Source organism: Andrographis paniculata, unplaced genomic scaffold (genome assembly GCF_009805555.1).
Source record: "Andrographis paniculata isolate CXL003 unplaced genomic scaffold, ASM980555v1 Contig69END, whole genome shotgun sequence".
In the NCBI taxonomy this organism is placed as follows: Eukaryota; Viridiplantae; Streptophyta; class Magnoliopsida; order Lamiales; family Acanthaceae; genus Andrographis; species Andrographis paniculata.
The window spans coordinates 8,346,643-8,370,773 of NW_026137605.1; the positions used below are offsets into that span (position 1 = coordinate 8,346,643).

Sequence of the window (24,131 nt, forward strand, 5' to 3'; positions counted from 1 at the left end):
TGATATCATTATTAAATTTTAATTTGAGACATACGAAAAATAAAAATAGTGAACGGAAAAATGTGGATGATGAAGTGCTTAAATTGTCCAATCATCACTTTAATCATTATAAATAAAAGAAGTCTAATTAATTTCATAAAAATTTTGGAAAAAAAATATATATTAAAGAAATAAGGATCTATATTTATCACAATTTTTATTCTAAAAATGACACAATTAAATAAATAGTTAAACTTCAATAATTGATTTATTAGATTCTAATCCCAAATTGAAATCAATTCTATTATTAAAAAATTAATTTTCAATAAAAAAAAATATATATACATTATTTTTTCTTACCAACTAATATTTCTAATAAACTACCCTTAATCCATCTATTCGTATTATCTTTCTTGGGGGGACACGTGTCGATCATACAGACTACTGTTTGCCCCACTCCGGACGGAGCTTCTTTTACAGGCCATTGCGCAGCGAATGGAAGGTTGAAAGCGGCGGACAAGCTGAGAATGGGTGGGAAAATGGGAGGAGGATTGGGCCAATTACTGGCTGCAGTCGCGGCGACGCTGCTGCTCCGTCTTTTCTCCTCGCCGGGACCGGAGTTGCTTCCCGAGGGAGAAGACGAGGATGAAAAAGGGAGCGCGCCGGTAAAGGGGAAAGTTGCGCCGGTCACTATCAAATGGAAAGGAATTAATTGCTCTATATCTGATAAGTCCTCTAAATCTGTAAGTGGATTGCCGCACACAGTTGCATACTTGCTACTAGTTCGCTAAAGCCTGGTTTATCTGTTCCTTTAATTGCTTGAACAGGACTTCGTTTCTAGTTTTGTCATCATTTCCTTGATTATCGTATCTGAAGTTTAAGGCGAGATGAAAATGAATTTTTGCGTTAGATGAATGGGAAAGAAATTTGGAGTATGATTCGTCAGATGAACTCTTAATAATTGATGATTTATTTAAACACTAGCAGCACAAGTAATTTGGTTGTCTCTCCAAATCTTTGATATGAAGATGTTCATAATTGTAGACCAAAATTATGGCAATGGATGATAGGATTGGTGCTAGCTGGTGATAGCTACCACAAATTTTTTGAATACAAAAAACTGGTATCAAGTGTTCTTTTTTACAGTTTGTAGAGGTGGTTATTCTTCTGTATTAATTTGTATCTTTTTCTGTTAACTTTATGGTCATTGTTTAGTGAATCTGATACACTATCCTGAATTCCTGATGAGTAATTTAATCGAGTTAACTAAGGATCAGTCCTTTCTTAACCTGTTAGGTCCGATTTTTGCTGAAAAATGTCAGTGGAGAAGCGAAACCAGGTAGATTACTGGCAATAATGGGCCCGTCCGGATCGGGAAAGACAACCTTGCTAAATGTTTTGGCAGGTCAGATAGTGGCATCGCCTAGAATACATTTGTCTGGCCTCTTGGAGATCAATGGGCGTCCATTCTCAAATAAAACTTACAAGTATGTCATGTGATTCATATCGAATTGAGGTTCTTTCACTGCTTGGGAATCTTTGTTAGTTAATTACTTGTGTTGAATGTCAATGCAGGTATGCCTTTGTCAGACAAGAGGATCTTTTTTTCTCGCAGTTGACTGTTCGAGAAACACTCTCTCTTGCTGCTGAACTCCAGCTGCAGGACATCTCTTCTGTGGAAGAAAGAGTTGAATATGTAAATGATCTGCTGTTCAATCTTGGCTTGGTAAGCATGACGTTGATTTGCTCAAGTTTTTGCTGTTAAGGATTAACTTTTAGCAATTGATTGTTGTTAAGTTTGCACCATTTTATGTATTCTATTATTATTACATAACACAAAACTTATATTTCCTTCATAAGTCTGTGTACATCAGTCAATCTCATACTGTCATGGTGATGGACTTAAAATGTTGATGCATGATGCACTTTTGCTGTATTTCCTTAAAGATCAATTGCGCTGACTCACGTGTTGGGGATGCTAAAGTTCGTGGAATCAGTGGTGGGGAAAGGAAAAGGTTGTCGTTGGCATGTGAACTAATTGCCAGTCCTTCAGTCATTTTTGCTGATGAACCTACTACAGGCATGGCTGTTTCGACCTCCATATCTCTTTAGAACTGAGAAATTTGGTTGTTTCTGTATTTTATATTTTTGCTCACCCAATTGAATCTAATGATTTACAGTAGAATTAAAATACTCTCTTAACAGGCGCAGACTAAAATAATTTTTCGTAAACTGTCATAGTCATTCATACAAATACTGACAATATTAAAGTGGTCTTTTGATGAGCCAAGCTTGTTTTGCTTTCCTACAATAAGTCTCCTTTTCTTACATGAACGGACCTTTTCAGGACTTGATGCTTTCCAGGCCGAGAAAGTAATGGAAACCTTAAGGAAACTTGCAGAAGATGGTCATACTGTCATCTGCTCTATACACCAGCCTAGAGGATCAGTCTATGCCAAATTTGATGATATTGTGCTACTTGCTGAAGGTTCACTTATTTATGCTGGTCCTGCCGGAGATGAATCCCTAGCTTACTTTGCAAAGTTTGGGTATGTTAGTCTGACTGAATTATAATTTATAATTGTGACTGTTTCTCTAAATGCCGCATATTTTTTATTTGATAGATAATTCAATGCTGTGCCTATAGGTCTTTTGAAGATTCCTTGATCAGTTTTATATTACTATTTCAGCTGATAATACACTGATTACATTAGGAGTCACCAGAGCTAGAAAACTATCCTTTTTGTCATTCATGAACAAACAAGTGACATTTATGGTTACAAGGTGTTGAAAATAATATTCGCTTGGTTATCTAAAGAATTGTTTCAAACTTTTCAATAATTGACAGGTATACTTGCCCTGATCATGTGAATCCTGCTGAGTTTTTGGCTGATCTCATTTCAGTAGACTACAGTTCAGCAGAAAGTGTCAGTGCTTCTCAGAAGAGAATAGATGGTTTCATTGATTCATTTTCTGAACAGATGCAGCCCATCCTGTATGCTACTCCACTTACCCAGACAGATGCTAAGAACCAGGCAGACTTAAGGAGGAAAACTATCACCAAAAAGAAAGGTGGTTGGTGGAGGCAGTTCTGGTTACTCCTTAAACGTGCATGGATGCAGGTAGTCGCATAGTTTCTCTACTTGGTCCTAAGATGGATAGACAACTGCTGATTTGATAGATTCCTTTCATATGCAGAACATGGCTGTTTATATAAATATACATGTATTTGTGTGGTGGATGGTCAACATGAAGCTAATAATCAACGTATACATGCAAGTGTAGTGGAGTTATAAAGCATTCAACACAAGTTCTATCAGTATATAAGTAAAAATTCTGAGATCGCGAAAGATTTAGAATCCTTACTTATAGATCTTAGCTATTGATGAATCTCTTAGCTTCTGTTACTTCTTGACTCTTGTAATTTAGTTTTTTGTGTTCCAATTGGTCCTTCCCTGCTGATTGGAAAAGGCTTCCCGTGATGGTCCAACAAACAAAGTTCGAGCTAGGATGTCGGTAGCATCAGCTCTTATATTTGGTTCAGTATTTTGGAGAATGGGGAGATCACAAACTTCTATACAAGATAGAATGGGATTACTTCAGGTAACTTCTTCGACTTTCTTTAGATCCAGGTTCTAATCACAAAAAAATTTAAAATAAGTGATAAAAACACTATTTGCATGACACACTATCATAGTCTCATGGGCATATATTATATTTGCTCCTTAGCATTTGTAGGTCATCGATAGTTTGTGATTATAATCTAGTAAAAATCTCTTTGTAGAAAATTTTCTTGTAATTTTTCAAGATCTCCTTTGAACCCCCCCTTCCTTAGTGCATTTTTTTGAAAAGGGAAAAAAAACTGTAAAATTACTGCAAATAAGTATTATGTTCTCCTTTCTGAATTGTTCACGATAGCTAAGTTGAGTCAGGCAACATTTGGTTTCTCATGTCCTGCCCTTTATATTTATTATTCTTTTTTCGCCTTCTTGTTCAGGTTACTGCTATAAACACTGCAATGGCTGCTCTCACAAAGACTGTAGGTGTCTTTCCCAAGGAACGTGCAATTGTTGATCGGGAGAGAGCCAAAGGATCCTACTCGCTAGGACCATATTTACTTTCAAAACTATTAGCTGAGATCCCTGTAGGAGCAGCATTCCCATTGCTTTTTGGTACCGTTCTGTACCCCATGACCCGCCTTCATCCAACTATGGCAAGGTGAGTTTTTGATATCGATAAAAACAGGATATTGCTTAAGTTTGCTGTAATGCTATCTATTTAATTTGACAACTATTTTTTCTATTTATTTCATTAGTAGGATTATAACTAATTCTTCTTACAGGAAGCTTGTAACTTTGGATCGTACTCCATTTCTTTCTAATTATCCCAAAAAACTAGAAAAATGATTGAGCTTGGATTGTAACTAAAATTTACTTGGGACTAACTACAACTTTTTTTTTTTTTTTCTTAATCCAGGTTTGGTAAGTTCTGTGGATTAGTGACTATTGAGTCCTTTGCTGCATCAGCAATGGGGCTAACTGTTGGAGCTATGGTTCCAACCACCGAGGCAGCTATGGCACTAGGGCCGTCACTTATGACAGTGTTCATCGTGTTTGGAGGCTACTATGTGAATTCAGAGAACACACCAATTATCTTTCGCTGGATTCCTCATGTTTCCCTAATTCGATGGTATCATATTCTTAGCTTATGGTTATAATTTGATATTTTCTTTAGTTGATCAGCTGAATTCTCTCCTCCAAACTTAGCAAATTATTGCATGATTGCTGTTTATCCCGGTTTTATTTCCAGGGCATTTCAAGGGCTTTGCCTCAATGAATTCACTGGCCTCAAATTTGAGCATCAGAACTCATACGACATTCAATCTGGCGAACAAGTGAGTGTTTCTCTTACACCTGCGATTTGATCGTCTACATGTTGCTGTTTTAGTTCACGTCTCATATTCGAGGTTGCATTTTTCTGTCTGATTTCTCCTACTAATACATATTTCATGTAGCTGGATTGAATTTTTACCATTTTCTTTCCCCGGCAGGCACTCAATCGACTCTCCTTTGGAGGCAGTCGAATCAGAGACACCATTACAGCTCAAACCAGAATTCTTGTCTTCTGGTATTACACCACTTACCTTCTCCTCGAGAAAAATAAACCCAAGTACCAGCAACTCGAGCCACCACCATCCCCACCCCCATCGAATCCAATGCTCGAACAACCACCTGAAAGTGATCCTCCTGAGGAACCGGAATCTCCCATTCCTGACCAAGGTAATCCTGACCAGGCACTTGAGTCTTCTTCTCCCTCGGAACCACTTAACTTATTTCGCCTAGAAGGTTTTTAGTTAGTTGCTTGGGCTGTGCCTGTTGGTGATCTTAATCCGGGATTATTGTGCCGCTTGCTATTATTTTTGATCTCCTACAGGTGCCAACTAATTCGGAGATGATGCCATTACAAACCAGGTAGAGAAAATGTGTCGCGGCATACAATCAGGGTGAGTATTGAACTATTTTAGAAGCCGGAAAATTGTCGAAACTCGTCGATGATTTTTAGGTGAGAAATAGTTAGCTAGCTTTCCATGTAACTTATTAACAGTTGGTGTTTAACTCATTGGTAGATTATCAGTAGGTGCATTTTGCTCTTCTATTTGAACACTGCAAATATATTTACCACTACAATTTTAGTTTTGCTCTATTCTCTATTTAAAATGATGCAGATTGTGTACTTTGCAAAATTTCTTATTTGTGGGAAAGAAGCATTTGCTATTTAGTAGTTGAATATATATAATGTTTTACATAAAATATAGGTATTGAATGTGATTAGAGTTGTTAACGATCCGAGCCGAACTGAGTTGAGCCAAATTTTAAGTGTTTGTTAACGTTCGCGAACAAGGCTCGTGTTCGTTCGTTAAGCTTTCGAGCTCGTTCGTAGTGTTCGAGCTCGGTTCGTTAAGAATTTTTGTTGTTTGAGTTCGTGGTCGTGTTCGGCTCGTTTAGGCTTGATTAAACTCGTTCGAGGTTGTTTGTCTTATTTTTTTAAATTTTATATATAAATTTTAGAGAAAATTTAAATATTTTTATTTATATATTTTAAATTAATATTTTATTTATTTGTAAATTATAATATTATATGTATATATAATATTTATAATAAATATATTATTTAAACGAACTTTCGCGAACAAAGTTCGGGCTCGTTCGTTAATCAAACGAGTCTGTTTATGTTGTTCGGCTCAGCTCGTTAACGTTCGCGAATGAGCTTTAAATGGGTCGAATGAAGCCGAATCGAGTCAAGTTCACAAACGGCTCGATTCCTTTAACAGCTCTAAATGTGATATATTAGGAGGGAAAGATGATGGATATGTTAAAATAATTTTATATATAATCCGTAATTACTTAAAATGTCATTAAATACTAGAATATTTGTCATATGTGCTGAAATAGTGCTGCCCGAATTGACATGGATTAATTATTTGATAATTTCTAGCACTAAATATTGATTTTGAGTTTTTTTTTTAAAAAAATAAATATACAAATATATTAAAAATTTATATATTAAATTAAATTCATGTCGATATTAGTAATTGAAATTGTGATGTGATTAGTCCATATCGGCTGTTAGAGGTGATAATTGTTGATTATGATAACCAATTAATATCATTAAAATTTAAAAATTATGTTTTTGAAAATGAAAAATATAATTAAAATATATAATTTTAATTTTTTTAAAAGAAAAATGTGACATAAAATATGGAACCAATGAAAACGTGACATTTTAAAGTATAATATTAGTAAATGTAAACTTTATTTAAACGATCAAAATCATAAAATTGTCGCAACTATACTAAAAACAGATTTATCCCTGTATCTATTACAGTTGTTGGACCCTATTGGGTCCAGAATGAGTTTTGGGCCCCCTTTTTGCAACCATATTATACTCATTCCGCTCCCAATTTAATTTATTCATTTTACTATTTTTATTTAAATTTATTTTTTGAAAATATAATTTTGATATAAATATAAGTATATGTATTTTTTATTAAAGTGGAAGAAAGAGGTGTAAAATAGAGAAAAACTATTGATGAGTTTCTCTACATGGGTGTTTTTTTTTTTTTTCCCTACATCGGTTCTCTTAATATGTTCTTAAGCCGACGTAACATAATTTGTAAAAATAAAAAGTAAAAAAATAAAAGAAATTTGGGGAATGCAAAAGATTCTTACATTGCACAGGTCTAATAATTTTAAGGTAGATGCACAAGCAGAAGATTTGTTTGTTATAGACAACACAACACAACATAGATAAAATATATCTACTCCAATTGCTGTATAGTAATAACATGTGCCTCACTGCCCGTTTCTTCTTCATCTGCTACATCAACAATGTCACCCTGCAACTGCAACTGCAACTACAACATATGATCAATGTTAGAAGATCCAATCAATCATGGATTCTTTAATCATACATAATTACTACTTAACGTTATAACTATGTTACCTGTTCTTGCCGTCCTCGATTCTCGAGGACCGAAGTCGCCCCTCTCAACAATATGCAAATCGGGACCACAATTCCCGCGATCCGAAGCGCCAGCAACTGCTACGACAGCAATGACGACGAGGAGGAGGAATGAGTATGGTCATTGTCTTCAGGTGTACAACATGTGTAACTAACTACAAACTCTTTTTCTTACCACGAGTAGCGCGAAAGAATAGTCCCCCGGTTGGCTCACGATGACCGGGAGCGTGTGTCGAATGATCAGCAGAATCATGAGCTGCATAATTAAGGTAGATGTGGTAAGAAAATCGAGGGAAAAAGAGAAGACGATATTTCGATCATCGCGGAGACAAGAAGAGGATTACGATTATGGCGACGGTGCGACAGCAAACGATGCTTCGTAGCGTGGAAGCCGCATACTCGTCATATTCTGGATCTAACAGAGTTTGAGTTCGATCAGTTGAAACCATCGCGATAATGTGGGGATTGTCGGGATCAGTCCTCGTGATTCGCCAGTTTCCCCTGTCACGGCGACAAATAAGTTATGACTGTTGAAATATTTTAGATATCCAGTTTTCGATTTAGAAGATTTGATTTTATGCATAAATTTGAGTCTATAATGCAATTTTTCAGTTTCCCTAAAAGATTTTGACAACTACAAACCAAGTAAGGACAGGGTAAGGATGTGTGCTGTAATAAAAGGGCTTGCGGAGAACTACCTCAAGTTCACCGGAAGTCTCCGGAGACGGAAGATTGGAGGCGGCGCCGTGTATCCCGGCTTGAATGGCTGAATTAGAAGGACGCTAAGGTTAGACATAATTTTGAACAAGATTTGAGCTCGAATAGGATGTAAGAATTTTCGAGGGACTAGAAGCTTACGGTATGGCATATTTCGCACGTCGTGTCTCCCTTCTCGTTGCACCATCGCTGTATACATTTCCGGTGAGCGTACTGAAAAAGCACGGCGAGAATCGAACACTAGAGTTATATACACCGGAAAAATTTGAACATCGAAACAGGAAAATGTAAGTAAGAAAGACTCTAACAACCTCAAAAACATGTCCTACCAAGACAGCCATTCATTCATTCTTGCAATGTAATCAAATCAATTCAAGGTAAGCAAGAATCATCGAAACTCAATTCGAAAATATGGCTAATACGAATGCTAACCACTCGAAAAAAAACATCGTAACAAAGCAATGTAACAACGAACTCTCTAACAACCTCAAAAACATGTCCTGCCAAGACATCGATTTGCTCATTCTTGCAATGTAATAGTAATTTCAAAGATACAAAAGAATCATCGAAACTCAATTAAAAAATACGGCTATTACGAAACACTAGATTTATATTCCAACATCAAAACAGGACGATGTAACCAACAAAGACTCTAACAACCTCAAAACCATGTCCTGCCAAGACAGGCAGCCATTTATCCATTCTTGCAAAGTAATAGTAATTCAAAGATTATCAAGAATCATCAAAACTAAAATCGACACGATTGATTACCTTCAAGCTACCCGAGCAAGAGCAAGGAGCCTCCATATTCAAATCCACGTCCTCATCCTGACATATCCGGCATTCCACAACTTCCCCGACACCTCCTGCCGAGGCCTTACACTGCGAGAAGCTGTCCACGCCGATAGCAGCTGTTGCCGGCGGCGCAGCTTGCTTGGATGAAATCCGACTCTCGATTGCCGCCTCGAGAGTCGATTCCGTTAGCATCCGATCCACCAGAAGAACAAAATGATCCCCCATATTTGCAATTCTACAAAATAGTTAAAACAACAGAACAACAATAGACGAAACTGATCAGCTATGATGTAATAACATCAAGAATTTCAAAATCAACACACGAAAATTCGGAGTATTATATAAATTTTGATTGTTCTAGCAGGTGGTTCGAACTGATAAAGGCGTGATTAAAAGGCGGGAGTGGTTTCAAATAAGGGAGACCAGTTCAATATGTAATGATTATTGCGACTCTGTCTGAAGCAGACAAACAACAGAAAGAAACAAATTCAAAAGGTGGGGGACGGTTTGCTTTAATTTTTTCCTCGAGAAACAAATCGACCATTGGGAGTATAATAACAATAATATAATAATTAATTACTTCCGTTGAAAGTCTGAATTAAAAATAAGAACACCACAAAAATCAACGATACAAACACGAAATGAATTCGAGCAGCAGCCAAACAAGCCCTTCCTTAATCGAATCACATTCAAGTGAAGAAAATTTGAGCAAATCCAGATGAAGAATGAAAATGAAAATGAAAAATCATTAATCTTAGTTAATCCAAGTTTGCAGAGAAAGTTGGGGGAGAAGAGAGTTACTTACAAGACAGGGATTTGGGTGTCCGAAAGCTAAGAAATCTATTGAGTAATTTCTCCCTCTCGATCTGTGTTGTCTGAACGACAATGAAATGAACGAACGAATCAATAATCGCCTGTTCTTCAAACTATGCAATAAATAGGGTTTGAATCTCTGTTATTATATATACGCACCCACACGACACCGTTCGAGACATCTTCAGACCTTAATAAAATAAATAAATAAATGATAATAATAATAATAATAATAATAATAATAATAATAAAACAGAAAACGTAAGGAAAAAAGTCACACAATATCTTATATAGAATTTTATGTACGATGTAATTAGTAAATAATTAAAAAATATATTTGTAAAAATAATTATAATTTAATAAAAATAATTAAATAACTTAATTAAAATAAAAAAATTATAAATTATGAATTTTAAAATGTGATTAAAGTGTATAATTATATTTTAAAAAAAATTAATAAATAATATGAAATAGACAAAAATAGAAAAAGTGGATAAATTAAGTGGGATAGAGGGAGTATATGATTTTACCCTAAATTAAGGGTGTGTTTATTTTGATTGATTTGGAAGAAAAAAATTAATTTAAATTCGATATTAAAATAATATTTGATAAAATATTTGTGAGATAAAAAAAATATAATTTTCAAATAGTAAAAAATTGAAAATTTTGGGCTAAAGAAACACACGATAATTATATATGGCTTGGTGATAGTTCCACTAAAAATGTTATAAATACAATATGTCTTTAACATTTTTTAATATTTTAAATCAAAATTAATTTTATTTACAATTTCCACTACAAATATATTATTCTCTCTTACGAAAGATTATATCAAAATAATATTTAAATTACTTTAAATATGCAATAATGCTATCAATTAATACAAATACAATACTCATCAAATAATTGAGAAACTCCATCAACAAATAAATTGAATATGACACTAATCAATATACATATATATATATATTTGGATAACGTGAGAATTCACAGCCGCTACTCGAAAATGCGCACTGAGTAAACCTCGGCCGAACCTAATAGTATTTAGCAACAATCAACTCAATAAATTTAAATAATAACGAGTTTTATCATATTGTTTACATTTTAATCCTTTTTTTTTTTCCTTTTCCATTCAATTAATTTATCAATTTCTTAAAAAAATATCACATGTAACTCCTAAAAGCGTATTTACTATAAATACATACATAAAACATAACATCTAACTATAAATTTATTAAAAAAAACATATGTGGAAAAAAAAAAAAAACACACACACACATACACATAAAAGCGTATTTACTTGTGACTTATATATCCCATCCAAATTACTAATTTTCTAAAAATATTTAAAATTTTATTTAGAAAAAATAAAAATCAGACAAGTGAACCAGCCGTCGTATGGTTTGACTAATTCATTTACACAAGAACGTGCATTTACGGTCAAAACCAATTACAACTTTTGACCGAAAATATGTTGACTATTTCAACCAACAATTGACTTTCGCGGCCTGCATGTTGACTCGTCAGCGGTCCATTTCATCCCTGGGAAATATATTCACATATTATTAAAATAAAAAATTATATAAACATAAATAAATTAGGCAGTAGTAATTTGTAAAATTAAATTAAATTAAATTAAATAGTCTACAAATGTAAGAAATATTACTTTATCAGTAGTTCTAGTGATTTAGGCAAAACAAGGAACACGATTTATGAAATAAAAATAATTATTCTAGCTAATATTTTTTTTATTTTATTTAATAAATATTTAGCAGTGGCCACTAAATGAAAATTGTACAAAATTAGGTGGAACCACCTGCTTAATTTTTATCCAATAATAATTGGGAATCTTTTGGATATTTGTGACCATAGATTTTGGGACTAATCATTGAATCAGAGTCGTCGATAATGAAAGTGGACGAAATCCTAAACTAGATTGTTAGGTCTCCACGTGGACGTCGCCAATTGGACTATTATTTTCTTTGTGAATAAATTGGGCAGGTAAGTTAGATGATCCAACTCTAGCCTTTTTTATATAACAATAAATATATTCTCGTATAAATTAATTGTACACATCGCGTAACAAGAAACCAACACTCGACGAAATAATTGAAGAATAACAATAATACATTAATATAATAATAATAATAATAGTAGATTTCAAGGAGAAATTATGGGCCGGCCCACTTATAATGGGCTCATATTTGAAGCCCAATACATGTTTTATTTAAAATCTTTTTATGTTTTCTTTTTTGAACGATACATGGTAGAATAATAAAATTAATAATAATACTTTTTTATTAAATATTACATTAATTTGTTTTTTTTTTTTTTTTTTTGTTTTTTTGTTTTTTTTCAATTTCTATTAACAAATCACATCAAACATGTGTTCTTTTTATATTTTTGTGTATTGGTTTTTATTGTGTGGGTGAAATAATTGTTGAAACATATATTATTATTTATTTCAAATGATGTACGTGTGACCGAGGAGAGAATTAGGTATCAATAACGTAATTTTTAATCGTATTTGCAATTAAATATCAGTTGTAAGATCAAAATTTAGTTAGATTCAATTTCAATGATTAAGAAAGGTATCTTTTGTAGAACCATTAAATTATATTGTTGACTATACATAGAACATCATCAAATGATCGAGTTTTTTGAGTGGGAATTTATTACTTATAAGAATTCCGATTAATACATACTTTCAAGAATAACGACTGCAAATTTTTATATTATAAAAAGAAATCTCGACCAAGAATAAAACGTAATTGTACTTAAAAAAATAAAAGTTTGCATCAAATAATAAAAATTGGCAATTAAAAGAGAAACAAATGAAGGGTCAGTTGCACAATCCATGACCCGACCCATACATGTTTGACCCGGCCCACATCTTTCCTAATACTATACTATGTGACCTATATATATATATTAGAACACGCTCTTGCGCGGTATACCGCGCGACTATTCTATAATGTAATGTAGTGAAACATTATTTATTTGAAATATAAACTGTAAAACAAAAATGTAATCGAATTATTTGTGCTCAGGTCGGTGGGTCAGGTCATTTGGTTTGGTCGGTTGGTCTGGTCGGTTGGTTAGCGGTCGGATAGGCAGGTCGGAAGGTCCTCGGTCGGTTGGTCTGGTCGGTTGGTCCTCGGCCGGATGATCAGGTCGGTTGGTTAGCGAACGGATGGGCAGGTCGGAAGGTCCTCGGTCGGTTGGTCTGGTCGGTTGGTCCTCGATCGGATGGTTAGCGGTCAGACAGACAGGTCTGATGGTCACCATATCGGACAGACAGGTCTGATGGTCTGCGGTCGGATAAAGTAGGTCGGCTGGTCTGCGGTCGGATAGGCAAGTCAGCTGGTCCGCAGGTGGATGGACAGGTTGCTTGGTGGGTGCGGCCAAGGAGTCTTTTGGTCTAGCGATTGGTCTCTGGATTGGTCGATTGGGCTATTTGAGTTCTGGAACTGGTGGAGGCGTTTGGCGAGGCGGTTGATGTAACCGACCAGACGACGTTTCAAAATGTTTCGTCTTGGGCGGTTGACGGCGGTTGCTGGCGACGGTTCCAAAACGTCTTTTCAAGCCAGTACAAAGGTAGGGTAAGAGCTAAATTGTCATTTTCGAAATGAGGGGCATGATAGACTTTTCAAGTGACAAATCCATACAATCTCGTGTATAACAACATACAAGTTTTAATACCCAAATCAACTAATACATAAGGTCTTATTACGTACAAAAATAATAATAATAATAATAATAATAATGGTAGCAGTGTCTTGAAGGAAGGTAAGACCCGAAGTCGGGTAAAAAAGTAGAAAAATTTGCGCTCAGGTCGGTTGGTCAGGTCGGGAGGTCCTCAGGTCGGGAGGTCCTCAAGATGGAAAGTCATCAGGAAGGAAAGTCCTCAGGTCGGTTAATCAGGTCGGTTGGTTAGCGGGTCGGAAAGTCTGTAGGTCTGATGGTTAGTAGGTCGGACAGACAGGTCTGATGGTCAGCAGGTCGGACAGACAAGTCGGAAGGTCTGCGGTCGGGTAGTCAGGTCGGTTGGTTAGCGGGTCGGATGGTCCATAGGTCGGAAATTCTGCAGGTCTGATGGTCAGCAGGTCGGACAGACAGGTTTGATGGTCAGCAGGTCGGACAGACAGGTGTGATGGTCAGCAGGTCGGACAAATAAGTCTGATGGTCTGCGGTCGGATAAAGTAGGTCGGCTGGTCTAGCAATTGGTCTTTTGAATGGTCGGTCGGGCCAGTTGAGTTCTGGAACTGGTGGAAGCGTTTGGCGAGACGGTGCAAGACACGTGTCAATAAAGGAGGAATTAGTGGGCAGTTGATGTAACCGACCAGACGACGTTTCAAAGCGTTTCGTCTTGGGCGGTTAACGGCGGTTGCTGGCGACGGTTCCAAAACGTCTTTTCAAGTAATATTTAAGGATTTAGATTTTTTATTTTCAAGCATCTTCAATCAACTTCAACAAAGCAAAGTCAGATTGGGGATCACCACTTTAAATTTTCAGCATTTTAATTTTCCAATCAATTTCCTTTTATGTACCGTACAGTGTTTAGAGATTCCTAATCTCAGACGCTAAAAAATCAAATTTAAGGTGTTGCGTACAAAAATAATAATAATAATAAAAATAATGGTAGCAGGGTCTTGAACGAAGGTAGGACCCGAAGTCGGGCAGAAAAGTAGAAAAATTTGCGCTCAGGTCGGGAAGTCCTCAGGTCGGGAGGTCCTCAAGACGGAAAGTGGTCAGGTCGGGAAGTCCTCAGGTCGAGACGTCCTCAGGTCGGGAGTTCCTCAAGACGGAAAGTGGTCAGGTCGGGAAGTCCTCAGGTCGGGAGGTCCTCAAGACAGAAAGTGGTCAGGACGGGAAGTCCTTAGGTCGGGAAGTCCTCAGGTCGGGAGGTCCTCAAGACGGAAAGTGGTCAGGTTGGGAAGTCCTCAGGTCGGGAGGTCGTCAAGACGAAAAGTGATCAGGTCGGGAAGTCCTTAGGTCGGGAAGTCTGCAGGTCTGATGGTCAGCAGGTCGGACAGACGGATGGTCAGCAGGTCGGACAGACAGGTCTGATGGTCAGCAGGTCGGATAAAGTAGGTCGGCTGGTCTAGCAATTGGTCTCTGGAATGGTCGGTCGGGCAAGTTGAGTTTGGGAACTGGTGGAAGCGTTTGGCGAGACGGTGCAAGGCACGTGTCATTAAAGGAGGAATTAGAGATTCCTAATCTCAGGCGCTAATTAATCAAATTTAAGGATATTTTCCATATATTTGAATTTTACTTTTTGTCTGTTGAAAAAATACATCAACACTTTATTTTCAGATTTTACTTTTTATTGTTGAAAAATTGCATCAACAACAATAAAAAATAAAATAGAGGAGAATGTAGATGAAATGTTTGAGATAAGAAGGGTGACCCTGCATCTCTTTATGAGTTTTGAAATGTCAAAAATAGCAAGGATATTTCAACTTTGATAATTGTTACGCAAAAAAAAAAAAAAAAAATAATAATAATAATAATAAGGATAGCAGGATCTTAAAGGAAGATAGACACGAAATCGGGTGGAAAAGGAAAAAAAAATTGCGCTCAGGTCGGTTGGTCCTCGGTCGGATGGTCAGGTGCGTTGGTTAGCAGTCAGATAGGCAGGTCGGAAGATCCTCGGTCGGTTAGTCTGGTCGGTTGGTCCTCGGTCGGATGATCAGGTCGGTTGGTTAGCGGTCGGATTGGCAGGTCGGAAGGTCCTCGGTCGGTCGGTTGGTATGGTCGGTTGGTCCTCGGTCGGATAGTTAGCGGTCGGACAGACAGGTCTGATGGTCAACAGGTCGGACAGACAGGTCTGATGGTCTGCGGTCAGATAAAGTAGGTCGGCTGGTCTGCGGTCGGATAGGCAAGTCAGCTGGTTCGCAGGCGGATAGACAGGTCGCTTGGTTGGTGCGGCCAAGAAGTCTTTTGGTATAGCGATTGGTCTCTGGATTGGTCGGTTGGGCTATTTGAGTTCTGATACTGGTGGAGGCATTTGGCGAGGCGGTTGATGTAACCGACCAGACGATGTTTCAAAACGTTTCGTCTTGGGCGGTTGACGGTGGTTGCTGGCGACGGTTCCAAAACGTCTTTTCAAGCCAGTACAAAGGTATATTAATGGTTAAATTGTCATTTTCGAAATGAGAGACTGGATAGACTTTTCAAGTGGCAGATCCATACAATCTCGTCTTTTCAAGCCAGTACAAAGATAGGTTAAGGACTAAATTGTCATTTTCGAAATGAGGGGCAGGATAGACTTTTCAAGTGGCAGATCCGTACAAACTCGTATTTATAAGATATAATATATATATATAATTATAATTGGGATCTACGATTTAACTTTAATGATACAAAGTGGGGTTGGATTCTATGGCATAATTCAATTTATTTTAATTTTCATTCTTCTTGATAATATAGAATATCATATCCTAATACTTTATTTCATTTACTTGTACATAAATTTACACGTGGCAGTGATCCAAACGTGACAAAAACACCATTGATGATGAAACCCTAATTCTAAAGAATTTTGATTTGTTTGCATGGCCATGATAAAAAGTGATTATCTGACGTGGCAACCACTATAATTTATATTTCCATCTTTAAAATTTAAAAAAATATATAATGACTTCAATGATTAGATTTCATTGCCACATGTTAAGCCCTATGTAACAATTTGAAGATTGAGTTCGATCAATATGCACTAACTCTAAATATTTAATTGGGCTTCGTTGTTATTATTATTATTATTATTATTTTATTTAATAAATTAATTTTGCCAAAACCATTTGTTTAATAAAATTTTCGAACTTTGTAATTTGCCAGTGCTTTACTGCTTTCCAACTTTAAATTTTGATTCGAGTATTAAAGCCAGCTATATATATAATTAAGCTTTAGAAAAGTGTCTTCGAAAATTACATCAGAGTTAATAATATAAATTACTTAACCCACTTTTCTTTTAAACAATAATGAATGTTTCATATATATATAACGATTTGTTCTAAATTTATAATGGTAATTAGAAATTAAAGGAATATATAGGTTTGTTTATAACATTGATTTTATGTATAATTGTTCATTTTTTATGTATAACTTTTTCATATTAATTCATTGTTTAGGGTGTGTTTGTTTGGAGATTTGGATTTGGGATTTGGGATTTGAATAATAAAAGTTTTGGATTAGAATAATGATATGATTTGAAATAAATAGATGTTGATATAATATTTTCAATGTAAAATGATTTTTTACTATAACTATTTACAAATTCAATTTATCAAAAAAAAAATGACTTTAACATTTACTTTTCAAAATAATAATTACTTTATATCACAGTCAGTTAATCGATATAATTGTTGAAAATAGATTATATTTGTTTTTAGATTTTAGTTGATGTTGTTTGCAAATGGTCCGATCAACGAACGAACATTGATAAACAAATTCAGCCCAAATTGTCTTGAGCTCAATCAAACAATAAGATGATCCAAAATTGATCAATCCAATGAAGATACAAAAAGAAGTGATCGAGGTTGATAGAGGAATAACAAATTTTGGTTGTAACAAACTTAGTGAAAGTGGCAGAGAGATAGTGGAATAAAAGGGTTCCATTGTAGATTGAATTTGTTAGATGATTATATATGTGAATGATAAAATATAATAAATGTGTGGAACATTCTAGTTGTGCACATCAAGAAAAAGAGAGATTATTAAACGTTGAGAGAGTGAGCATAGAGAAGGTAATTTTTGGATTGGGGGAAATAATCAAGAAATGAGTGTGTTGATTTCTTGAGGTGTGTCCAAATATTTTTGTGTTTATAGTTAATCTAGTCTGGGTTGAAACCCTCATATGTAGGCTAGTTAAAGCCGAATTGGGTTATCAATTGTTTTGTATTTTTCGTTCTTATCATTACCAGTGTGTGCATTTCTAGTTCGATCATCCTGCAAACAACCTTTCTGTCTTGAGTGAATTTGCAGATTTGATTTTGGAAATAAGTTGTTGTTACTGAATAAGTTAATCGAAATTTGAGGCCAACAAATATTCATGTCCAATTCAAGTATATAGTTGTGAATGGATAGAAAGTAATTTATTTTCAAAACATCCCAAAAAAAACACAAACCAATACTATGCATACATGCATGCATACGCACTTAATTAATTATGTTATATACATAATTAAATATATATTGATAGGGTTGGTACAGTTAAAATGAAACGTCGTCGTAAAGGAATTGGTTAATCCCTCTAGTACAACCTAGCTAGTTAAACCAATGCCGAAGTATTCTCAGAAAGTCCCGGGAGTCCGACGCCAGATCGAAGACGTACGATTGAAGATACCCGATGGGAGTGGCGTTAAGTTGGAGTCCTTGGAGCGCTCAAGAATATAATTGCTCCAAAAATATCCTGCAGGAGGCTACTAATATCCCTATCAGGACCTAACCCTATATATATATAAAAAAGAGATCGAATACAATAATATATATTAATCCATATACATCATATCTTACATATATATATATATATATCATCGCGATCTTCTGTATAGAAATAAAGCTGTGAGAGAGAGAGAAAGAAGAGAATAAGATTACTGGGCGTTAATGGCAGCTACAAGGGGTACTTGGAGGTTCTTGATCTGGTTTGGCAATGGAAGGTCAAGAAATATTAATAATAATAATAATAATAATAATAATGTTAATAGTATTTCATGGCAGTATTCCAATTTTATCAGATCATCCCAAACCCTCCCAGATGACGACCAAGGTACGTACATACACGATGTTCATATATACATACATATATATATATAGTGTGTGTGTGAGAAACAATTATATACAGACTTCGCTACTAGATTTGACCGAAATTTATCCAAATCGTACTAAAATAAATAACGAATGGGTTTGAACCTTGTCAATTTCTTGTCGGGATTTATCCAAATTGCACTAAAAAAGTAACAACTAAGAATTGAGTGTGTGCCAAAATTAGGGTTTGAACCTTGTCAATTTTTTGCCGAAATTTATCCAAACTGTACTAAAAAAATAATGACTGAGAATTGAGTGCGTGCCAAAATTAGGGTTTGAACTTTGTCAATTTTTTGCCGAAATTTATCCAAATTGTACTAAAAAAATAACGATTGAGAATTGAGTTTGTGCCAAAGTCAGGGTTCAAACCTTGTCAATTTATTTCCGGAATTTATCCAAATTATACTAAAAAAAATAACAACTGAGAATTGAGTGTGTGCCAAAATCAAGGTTTGAACCTTGTCAATTTCTTGCGGGCATAAAATCTTTCAATCTCCAGATGATATATTCTGATCCGATTCCTACAGCTCCAATGAACACGCACATACATAAGAAAATATACATCACATAGTTCATTTTACATAAATATGTATTGTATTAATTGAAATCATTTGCTAATAGTTCACATTTATATATATATATATATATTTTACGAATTTATTTCCTATACTGAAAACAATATTTAACATAAATTATAGTTTTTTGTTATTCAATTATGTGTTCAAATATTTGAGTACGAATTTTAATAAAAATATGTAATAATTATTACTTTTTGCTGTTTGTAGGAAAAAGAAATAAAAAAAAAAATGATGTACTATTTTGCTAAAAAGAAAAGACAATATTTTTTTATAACAATTCAAAAAAAAAAAAAAAAGAGTATAAATTTAGATGAAAAAAAAAGTATATTGATAATTAATATTTTATGTGATATCAACACTACACTAATTAAAGTGGTGATTTAGGGTTAGATACATTAAATGACAATTTATTTAAGTGATTGGTGCTAAGTTATAAAGATGGTAAAGAAAATATAAATAAATAAAAAAATCTTGAATTATACTCTCTCCGTCTCAATACATTAGTCTTGTTTATTATTTGTGTCCGTCCCAAAACAATAGTCTTATTTTCATAAATAACTATATCAGCATAAAATTATTCTTATTTTTTCATTTTTATTATACAATTGCCACTATTTTTTACACTAATACACTCACAAGGGTAAAAAAGTTTTTTATCTATATTTTTTACCGACTACTAATATAATATCAATATTCATTAAATCTCGTGTCCAACTCAACTAAGACTATAGTTCCGGGACGAATGAAGTATATAGCAAGCTAGCATCCAAAATTAATCAATTCTAATATTATTATACTCAAATATCTAACCATTCAAAGTATGTAAAGACATTTTTAGGAGATTCTAATATAAACACAGAAGTAAGGTTTTCACTTCAATATATAGTATATATATAGAGAGAGAAATGAAACAAAATTTTTATTTTCTGGATATACTACAATTAAACTAATTAAAATTGAAAAAGTAATCACAGGAAGAAATTTCCCAAACAAAGTGGATGCAAACATGAATGTTTTAAGACAGAGAATGGAGCATGTAAGAATCAAGGAAAGCAGCAGCTGGAACAGTAGTAGACGACGACAGTTAATCGGATGGAATTATAACAGCACTCGATACGACGATCACCGGAAACGGTGGCGCAGCCTCAACCTTATCTTGATGTCGTCGATGGAGCTTGCTTCTATTTTTGCATCGACAATAGCAATGGTTTTCTTCACTGCCTCTCTCTGCATATTCATAGTTGCATACATTTTTAAGTAATTCTTATATATATGTGCATGCAATATCTCCAACTTTGTTTTTGTTTGTGGCTTTGGATTTTTAGATTTGGATATTGGAATAGTAAGTTGATTAGTTGTTTCATGTGATATAAATAGATATTAATATTATATTTTTATATAAAATAGATTTTAAATATAATACGCCTTCCGTCCCTTAACAATCTATTCATTTTTTCATTTTCGTCCGTTTGATAACAAAGTATCTATTTCATTTTTTAGTAACTGTACTATCTACCTAACATTACAAATGCTCTTCTAATTTTATAATATATTACATAAACGTCATTACCTTTATATTATACAATACTAATAAGGGTATTTTTTTTTACTTTTATTTCTACTACATCTCAATATAATATTAATATTTTTAAAACTCCGTGCAAAAAGTAAATTGATAGATAGATATGGGACCGAGAGAGTATAAAAAAAATTATTTGATTTGATATTTTTAGAGAAAAAAAATTAATAGTAAAAATATATTATAAAATTTACCATAGAACACAACCAACGTTTTGAATTTACGTCACGACTCGATGACATGACACATATTATGTACATGACTTTATACTACATAAAAGTAAACATTGTCGAATTTATATTATACCCTTCTATCAATAAAATAAATAAATAAAAATTAAATAGATAATGTTGAGAACTTAATTGTTACTACAATCTTGTCTAAAGAAGAAACAGTAAATTATTTAGAAATTTTACCAAAGTTTAGATTAAAAATAATAGCAAAGCATTCAACAATGGGAAGTACATTAACACAATTGGTGCATGGGGGAAAAAATAAAAAAATAAAAGGTCATATATATATATATATCTTGTTCACCATATGTTATGCAAATAATTTATATCATTTGTAATAAAAGTTTATCATTCGATTTAAAATTATTGTTACGTACTTCTGACAAATTCAAAAATGATAAACTAAACACCCTTGATTTGATTCTTGAAATTCAAACCAAATAGAGGATTAAAATCAGGTGGAAATTTTATTCAAGACAACTAATACATAATCGATGAGCAATATATATCCCAATTGATCGATCAGATCCATATTACTACAAAATGTGGATCCATAATATGTAACTTAATTCCAAAGTCAAAATAATAATCACTAATAATAATAATCCACCTGCCATTACATATTATTAATAATTAATTAGAATTTCTTTCCAGAAGCATGCAATCCAGAAAAGTAACTTTTGGGATTGCTCTCGAACCCGGCCCGAGGAATTTGGGCCCCACCGCCACCCGGTGCCTTCATCATACCCGAACCGCCGGAGCTGCCGCCGCCTCCTTTTCCAGGCACTTTTTATCAATTTAGGGTTTGGAATGTTTTAATTACAGGTGAGTTTGATTGTTGAAACGTCAGTGCATGTCTATTTATTGTTGCCTATGTCCAATCATGTTAGGCCACGTGTACTTTGACCTTGTTGACAGCTCATTTTCGGTTTATGCAATACAAGTTGTTTTGCAGATTTAAAGGTTATTTTTTACTTGTCTGTTTTTAGTTATATTTTTGTACCAATAGACTTTTTTTTTTTTTTTTTTTTTTTTAACATTTAGGGCATGTTTGAATTCTTATTTAAAATACTTTTGGCTTTTCTTTTTTGGGAAAAAAAAAATTATATAAATTTGTATGGATTTTTTTGTTGAAAGTAAAAGCCGTTTTTGGAACTCCAATAATTAATATATTTTTAATAGGTGCTTTTGAAAGAATAAAAATAGTTTCAAGTTCAAAACTACTAATTCGTTCATAACTAGGAGTACCAATAGGCAACTCAGTTTGTATGATAATAATAATAATAATAATAATAATAATAATAATAATATTTTATATATCATATTAAAAATATCAATATTAATTATATGAGATAATTTAACATTTTAAATATGATTTATAAAATTTTAAAATAAAATACAAGTTCATTAAAAGAAATACAAATTTACGCTAATAACCTTTTTTTTGGATAATATTGAAAGAGTGAATTTATTTTTTTTTATTTTTATTTTTTTTACTTTATTGAATAAAATAGCATTGAATATTGAATAAGAAGGTATAAAAATATGAAGTTATGAATGACTAGATTCAAATTATAAAAATAAATAAATAATCTCTTATTATTTTAGTCATTGATAAGCGAAATATATGGCTACTTGAATTTCGAATATATTTAATTTAATAACTCAAATTAACTATTTTTTTTTTAAACATGCAAATTTATTTGTTTATTTGCATATCGAGGCCCTTCAATGATTTTCAATTTTCATTTACAAAGTAAATCAAATTCAATTCCAAAACACATTTAATTTAAATTTTCTTCTCTATTATTTTTTTTAAAAAATTGAAGTTACAAGGGTCAATTCCCAAAATGCAATTGAATATTAATAAAAATTATACTTCGTATTATTCCTTTAATTTTATAAGGGAATCGAACTTTGTTCAAAAAATAGGAATTTGTATTATACTATATTCTAATAAATATATGCACTTCCCTATGCATTTTTCAAAGGATTAATTTAATTTCCATTTATGGGATTGTGCATTTCTTTTTCTTTTTTTTAAAAAAAGTTTTTTACTATTAAAAGATATTATAGATATATATATAATATTATATTCAATACCTATATTTTACCTTTAAAATATCTAAACGAAAAACATAAACATACAAAAAGAAAAAGAATATATATAAATTAATACTAGTTGCACATTAGTATGTGATTTTTTAAAAAAGAAAAAATTAACAATATAATTTTATAGAGAATCATCAAAATTAATTATAGATACATTATTAATGAATTTATATTAAAAATATCAAAAAAAAAATAGATAAAAAAATTAAAAAAAATTAATTATGTGTTATTCTAATAATAATAGTGCATTTTATTTCATAAAATTAAATTGCATAGTCTCAATTTAGATAAGGACGAGTTTGTTTGTTTATGATTTAAACACAAATTTTCAATAATTAGTTCGTACAATATTTTAAATAAAAATATATTATTTTACATCATAAAATATTATATCAAGAATATTTCAATAAAATTTTTAATCAATATTTCATTTCACATTAAACTACAATCAAACAAACTCATCTTTTTTTAAAATCACAATCAAACGAACTCATGAAAATTAGATGTATGTTGTGGTTTTTTTTTTTTTTTTTCTTTCGGAAATACGATCGCAAACAATTTGATCCGTCAAGAGATGAACTACTCTGACTAACGGGAAACGGAGCTATGAACTACAAAGATAAAAAATAATATAGTTGTCACGTAGTAGGCAAAAGCGTAATAATTAAAACCCCGTAATGAAATAAACAACAAAAAAGTGTTTGTTGACTCAATTCATTATATAAAACTTACATAATGAAGATTCTAATCCAAAAGTGTTTATTATACATATTCTCCAAAAGAAATATGAACAAATGCATCAACAAACAATTATCGATAACTATCCTCTCAAAAATTACGTCATCTTTTATAATCGATCAATCTCCGATATCTCATTTAGAAATTTGACATTTTCTTGAAAACATGAAAAATGATAGAAAATTTGAAAATAAAAAGATAATTTCTCTCACTATAATTCTCTATCAAATTGAGATCCCTCAACAATTCTCCACACAA

At 33.2% G+C, this 24,131-nt stretch overlaps 4 protein-coding genes across 8 annotated transcripts; 2 read left to right on the top strand and 2 right to left on the bottom strand.

Annotated features, from left to right (window-relative positions):
* The first annotated feature begins 415 nt into the window (after positions 1-415).
* LOC127263928 (ABC transporter G family member 7) lies at positions 416-5,756 on the top strand. Its single transcript, XM_051293241.1, has 12 exons — positions 416-722; positions 1,276-1,466; positions 1,555-1,705; positions 1,927-2,059; positions 2,327-2,528; positions 2,828-3,101; positions 3,451-3,582; positions 3,977-4,197; positions 4,456-4,668; positions 4,789-4,873; positions 5,030-5,258; positions 5,413-5,756. The coding sequence occupies exons 1-12, from the start codon at positions 507-509 to the stop codon at positions 5,421-5,423; spliced, it is 2,058 nt and encodes a 685-aa protein (XP_051149198.1). The 5' UTR covers positions 416-506; the 3' UTR covers positions 5,424-5,756.
* A 1,415-nt stretch (positions 5,757-7,171) lies between these two features.
* LOC127263787 (uncharacterized) lies at positions 7,172-9,955 on the bottom strand. 4 transcript variants are annotated; one of them, XM_051293011.1, is made up of 8 exons: positions 9,818-9,955; positions 8,989-9,247; positions 8,359-8,430; positions 8,199-8,266; positions 7,845-8,001; positions 7,676-7,756; positions 7,483-7,578; positions 7,172-7,387 (listed from the first exon to the last, which is right to left on the bottom strand). In XM_051293011.1, the coding sequence occupies exons 2-8, from the start codon at positions 9,235-9,237 to the stop codon at positions 7,298-7,300; spliced, it is 813 nt and encodes a 270-aa protein (XP_051148968.1). In that variant the 5' UTR covers positions 9,238-9,247; positions 9,818-9,955; the 3' UTR covers positions 7,172-7,297. The 4 variants fall into 4 exon arrangements, with proteins under 4 accessions (XP_051148968.1, XP_051148966.1, XP_051148967.1 ...); XM_051293009.1 differs by having other exon boundaries at positions 7,172-7,393; XM_051293010.1 differs by having other exon boundaries at positions 7,483-7,581.
* Positions 9,956-18,400: 8,445 nt separating this feature from the next.
* On the top strand, positions 18,401-20,570 carry LOC127263807 (uncharacterized). Of its 2 annotated transcripts, none has more exons than XM_051293038.1 (2): positions 18,401-18,595; positions 20,177-20,570. In XM_051293038.1, the coding sequence occupies exons 1-2, from the start codon at positions 18,433-18,435 to the stop codon at positions 20,470-20,472; spliced, it is 459 nt and encodes a 152-aa protein (XP_051148995.1). In that variant the 5' UTR covers positions 18,401-18,432; the 3' UTR covers positions 20,473-20,570. The 2 variants fall into 2 exon arrangements, with proteins under 2 accessions (XP_051148995.1, XP_051148996.1); XM_051293039.1 differs by having other exon boundaries at positions 20,186-20,570.
* Positions 20,571-21,660: 1,090 nt separating this feature from the next.
* LOC127263998 (uncharacterized) lies at positions 21,661-21,946 on the bottom strand. Its single transcript, XM_051293324.1, has 2 exons — positions 21,925-21,946; positions 21,661-21,809 (listed from the first exon to the last, which is right to left on the bottom strand). The coding sequence occupies exons 1-2, from the start codon at positions 21,944-21,946 to the stop codon at positions 21,661-21,663; spliced, it is 171 nt and encodes a 56-aa protein (XP_051149281.1).
* Between the last annotated feature and the right edge of the window lie 2,185 nt (positions 21,947-24,131).